Source organism: Pisolithus orientalis (genome assembly GCF_024613125.1).
Source record: "Pisolithus orientalis strain OTSU chromosome Unknown F5J12scaffold_79, whole genome shotgun sequence".
Taxonomy (NCBI): Eukaryota; Fungi; Basidiomycota; class Agaricomycetes; order Boletales; family Pisolithaceae; genus Pisolithus; species Pisolithus orientalis.
In genome coordinates, this window is record NW_026260860.1 from 37,162 (window position 1) to 42,999 (window position 5,838).

The following is a 5,838-nucleotide window of genomic DNA, read 5'->3' on the forward strand; positions in this document are numbered from 1 at the left end:
GAGTTTGCAGTGGCCATTGCATGCTTATATCCTGGGTCTAGGGAATGGGATCAATGGTATTTGAGGGATGATATTTACAATCTTGTTGACAATCTTGCAAGGAGAAAAGTTTGTTCACAGGAGGAGCTAACAATTTACAGGTTACATTTCCTCGACTTGGCAACATATTTACAGGTCTCGAGACAGCTTGAGGCTGACAAAGTTGAAGACCTATACTTACACAGCTTTGACAAGGAATTCCAGCACGAAATCATTCAGAAAATGCAATGTGACAATCAATGGCAACATTTGGATGATCCATGGCCCATGCAGCAAGTAATGTATGCAGCTATGCAACTACTACACCAAGGATTTCACTCAGAGCGAGCGCAAACGAGCATGGAAGACTACTACAAGCCTCAAAATGACCAGGGATCTAGTTTGGACGAGCAGCAACTACCTACGAAGCCTTTTCCAAGTTCCTCCCACGAGCAAATGCCAATGACAGTGTTGGCGAGTCACACACAGCCACCAACTTCACCCGAAAAGATGGCAAGCAAAGGCCCAAGTACTGACTACATTGAGAAGGCTGCAGATGCACCATGTTTCGAGATGAAAGAGTCTACTTTGGGTACAAGTGAACTACTGACTATGGAATCACAGGAAGCAGCCAAGCTCGAGTGAGTCGAACCAGTGGCAGTGGAAGAACCACTCACGACAAAGGAGCCATTCAAATTCAAGGCGAGCGACAGCGCTCAATGGGTTTTTTTCATTTTGTTCTCGCCAAGTTTCTGGACTAGCTACTGACACTTTCAGCTTAAGATGTCGAAGTCTCGAAGAGAAAACCGTCGAAGTTCCAAAGAGGTGCAACAGCTGGCAGACAAGTCACTTGTATTGAAGGTACCACTTGAATTCAAAACAGAAAGACTCGAAGGACATGCGAAATCTACAAGAGTTGAAGGCGAAGCACTTGAAGTGCTTGCGAACGGTCTCAAGGCAGATAAGTCAGTATATGAAGGGAATACTGACTCATACAGGATGCTACGAAATATGGAATATGCGAAGACGAAGGTTATTGCGAAGAAGATCAAGATCGAGAAGCCATCGAGGCTTGTCGCACGAAGGAAGCAGCCAGAAGAATTTTTGCCAGTCGAAATGTTGAAGCACACAGCGAGGATAGACGACCTCGTGCTCGAAATATTCCACAACCGCGCGGTGCCAGCAATACATGTTTTATTCAGGAATCCGTCGAGAGTATCGACGCGTGCGCCCAGCATCAGTGGGACTTCTGCAGAAGTCGCGACAATGCTTAGTAAGCAGTGGTGCGCGCCCGCTCAACGTGTCAAGGCTGCGTGCGCACAAGTACTACGTACTGACGAGATTCGCATTACAGGTCAGCTACGCAGGATCGCCATAATCGAGCGGCACGACGAATGGGGTGGACAGGGTAGCATACAGAAGCTACAGCCGTTATGGGTGGCAACAACAGCCACAGGAGCGACAACGACAAGACTTGACGCAGATCGACAGCTGCGCAAGGCCATAATGGCCATTCGATGGAGGCGAAGCGCAACGGACGCAGATGCAGAGCTCGATAGCTCGAGGTTTCAGTTTGGTTTTAGGATGCTTTACTTAAATCTTTGTTATTCTAGGGCAGACAGATATCTATGACAAAGTGCGATCGCAGTGTGGGAATCCACGACAGACTACAAACAAAAGACGCGCAAACATACTGTGGAACGAGTACCAAGACTCCCATTGGAACCATGATCGTGACCGTCGAGGATACGAGAGCACATGCAACATGCGAGAGACATCGGGATCACGTGGAGCAAGCTCAATAGCTCGACATTTCATATTTACTTCAGGATGCTTTACTTACACCTAGGTTTATATAGGGAGAACAGTTATTTACGACAAGATGCGACCGGTGTTCCAGCGATCGCTATACGAGAGACCACAGTAACCTACGAGAAGAGACAATGGAGAGTCGGTGCGAAGATATGTGACGCGATATGATGGTGCTAATACGAATGGGGCAAGCGAGCTGGACAAAGCGAAAAGGCGCCCGACGATGAGTTACAAGCAGTCATGCAGTGTACACAACGACACCCGAGCAATCTAAGTACGACGGCCCTGGGTTCTGACATTGACAGACGGTGTTTCGAGGCGAGAAAAGTCCCTCAACAGGGAGATAGCCAAAGGATCTTGATTGCTGCACTTGACGGCTCAAGATTTTGCCTTTATTTCGTATTATTTTGCTCACAGCTACGTTATTCTAGAGTACGCGATAACTACGGACAAGGAGGGTCGCATTTCGAAGTACGAAGGAAGAACGAACGTCTACAGGTGGCGACGGGAGCTCTGAACGAAGGCAAGAGTAGCATGGTGCAAGTACTATGTGTCGACAGGACTGGGGATACAGAATGGATATGTGAGATTGGTACAGTCGAAGGTTACAACGAGTGGGGAGAACAGGTACAGTACCTGAGGAAAGGAGCACTAATGTCACAGTGCGAGATTGAAGAAGAGAAGGAGCCATTCGAGGGTGAAGGCGAAGAGGTGGAGCGACACCTGCTGGCAATGATGGCAGTGTTGGAAATACTATAGTATGTCTGATGTCTAGATGTGACTAGACTTACATGTTTTGATACACATGTAACATCACATGACTTACCTTAGCAATCAGCTCCACAGTGATGTCAGAATGACATCATATACTGTGTCATTCCATAGCATTCCCTGCTATTCTTTACTATATGTAGTAACAGTTTCCATTTAGGTTACTGGTCTGTGTGTATGGAAACATGTATATAAACTCAGGGATTTTGACCCTAATTACTTATCAAATTCTATATTTGTTCTACTGTTCCCTCAAGAACAAGAGCCCCTACAAACTCTTTATCAAACCTACTCACTAACTCAAGTATAAGGCAAGTACTCTTGTCTATTGCTCTTCTACTGTAGCCCATCCTCTGCACAATAGGTTATGAGCCCCACCTTCTAGGCATGTGCTATTTATGTGATTTGCATAGATTAGATCACTGCTGACAGGCAAATCACTATGGATTGTGTAGGCCTAGATGCACTAGAGTTAGCAGTAGTCACCATTGTTTTGTTGCTTCTCACTGGCTGTCAACAGTCAGTTCTTTTACTTTATTATGGAGCTTATGGTCCTGGTGATTTGTGTCAGCTCTTTGTGAGCTCGACAGCATTCTGGATGACATTTTTAGGTCTCTCCACATGGTGGCACCAATGCCAATGAATGCTTGAACAAGCAGTTGTGCACCAAGCTCTTCTACAAGCTCTTGTTATGCACCCACCTACTCCTCCACCTCATTATCTCCATTTTCATCTCCCGGATGTCGATTTTGACGTTGATTTAGACCCCATACTGCCCTATACTGAGGAAGGAGCAGTCAATCCCATTCTCCCTCATCACACTCCAATGCCTTTGGTTGAGGAAGTCACTGTGGTCAATGAGATGCTCAATCCTGAGCTCATTCTTGCAGTTGTTCCTGATGACTTCGTGGAGTTTGATCTCATTTAAATCTCGTTCATGTTCTATTTATTTGTTATGGGTTCTAATCTACTTGAAGCATGTCTTTGGTCATCACTAAGCATCTTGAAACTCAAATTGCTGAACACCAGGATGAGATGTATGAGGGTCCAAAGTGGAGGAAGTATGCAGTTAAAGAGATCATAGAATTTATGGAAATGCTGTATGTATGTGAGTGTGGCTCCTGGTGCAAGGCTGTGCCATCTTCCATGGCCTTCTTCAAAAGGCCAAACCCAGCAACCTACCTTGTACCACTCTCAGTTGTGGAAACAGCATGGCAACTCATGCCCCACTTTCCTGGCTTTGATTCACCTTACTTTTGTCCTGGCATCCATGTTACTTATCATGGCTACTTCACTGATTTCGTACCCAAGCTAATGCATTCCTCATCTCCTCATGCCATAGCCAATTTCAATGGCTGTGGCCTTCCCTCATTTACCTATGAAGATCCTTTGCTCTTCACCATCCCTGCCTTCTCCATTACTCATGATACCTTCGTCTATATTACATACAATGCCCATGTCCACTATGGTCCCAAGTTCTGTGGGATCATCCTGCCTCTTTGGGTTTGGAACGAGCATCTTGAATGCTCTTTCCAAGGAGTTTGGGCTGACAGAACTACCAACATCTGCTCTGTCCCACAATGGTTCCATGAAAGAAGAGTTGGCAGAGATAGATTTGATGAAAGGCTTTATGCCTTTACCCAAGAACTTAAATGAGAAGGAGATATGGATACCTGTGTCTGATACTCATCAGCTAACTGACATCTTGGATGGGTTACCCCAAGTGGAAGACGAGAATATGCTTATTGGCCATCCTTGGAGGATATTCTTCGAGATCTTGAACATGCTGTGGAGAAAGGTGATGTCGACTATTATGAGCAACCCTGAGGCTTCCCAACACCTTGCACTGCTCTTGCCAGAGCTTGCCAGTCTCAAGCCACTCGCCAAGCATTATCCTCTTCCCAGTACAATGGATGTACCATATGCATCCAGAGGCTGGTACTACAAGGTGTCTGATAGTTGTATAATTGGGGATCCTTATACTTCTTTTGAAATAATTGTACAATCTGGACTTGTAGGATCCTGCCATCATCAAATATATTTTCCTTTTCCATATACTTGTGCCAAACCTTTTTTAGGGTTCACATGGAACGGTCTTCCACTACATGACATAGTGTGGAGTTTCTTTGGGTACCATTATTTCGGTCCCTTAGAATTTGACCTCCTTGAACATAATAATTCTTGCATCTCTGCAAAGAGATTTGCTGGGAAAGGCACTATGGAAACAAAGGAATGGCATAATCCTTGTCCATATATCCCCAAGCCTCATTGTAACCAGAAATTGCAATCTGCTAGAGCCTCTGCTTGCAGAATCAGAATCAAATACAAGGATCATTTGTTGAATCCTCCATCTGCTTTGACTCATCCTACCAAGTCGTTCCTTTATGAACACTTGCTAATGGACTTCTAAAGATGTCCAAAGGATTGTCAAAACAGATGCCAAAACTCAATGGAGTCAATTATGCCTCTTGGTTGGTTCTCATGAAAGCCTATATGCAAAACACTCAGCATTATGGATATCATCAGTGGTGCTACTCCTTTACCTGCTGATGTGGCACAAGCAGCAGTGTGGCATACCTCCAACACATGTGCTCAAGGAATAATTACCCTATATTGTGATCCAATGATCACAATGGCTATTGACACACAAGATACTTCCAAAAAGAAGTGGGATGAACTCAAGTCCAAATATGGTGAACCTTCTGCCATGACGACTTTTATGGAATTCCAGCAGTTGATCTGCATTCAAATCAAACCTAAAGATGATGTCATGGTTAAAATCTCCAAGATTACCATGATTATGGCCACTATCCAAGGCCAGGGCATTGGTCTAAATGACAAAATGAAAGCCCTCATCCTGGTTCATTCCATGTCCCAAGCCTGGGAACAGGCTCCCATCAATATCCTCTCTTCTATTCCTGCCAATCAATTATCCACCAATACTGTCATACCTTGAATGAAAGAAGTCTGGAGTCATAAATCCAGAAAGTCTCTCCTGCCTCAGCAGGATTCATCTACATCTGCTGGCACCAAGGTTAAGCAGGAGTCCAACTCACTCCTTGCTTGAATGAATAAGCCACTGCTTTGTCAAATATGCTGTGGCAGGCACAATACTCAAGATCATTGTGGAGGAAATCCTGGTGGATCTGGATCTGGCTTCTGCAGAAATCATGGAGGTAGAGGTCATGGAGGTTCACACAGAGGTGGTGGATGTGGTGGTTATACACCTTACCTGCA

The 5,838-nt window shown here is 45.0% G+C and overlaps 1 protein-coding gene across 1 annotated transcript; it reads left to right on the forward strand.

Moving 5' to 3' along the window:
* Positions 1-378: 378 nt before the first annotated feature.
* On the forward strand, positions 379-3,529 carry F5J12DRAFT_898393 (uncharacterized protein; the record flags this gene model as incomplete). The annotated part of the gene is made up of 4 exons (XM_051748107.1): positions 379-659; positions 819-983; positions 1,017-1,594; positions 3,366-3,529. 4 exons carry the CDS (start codon positions 379-381, stop codon positions 3,527-3,529), a joined length of 1,188 nt encoding a protein of 395 aa, XP_051594717.1.
* Positions 3,530-5,838: the final 2,309 nt, after the last annotated feature.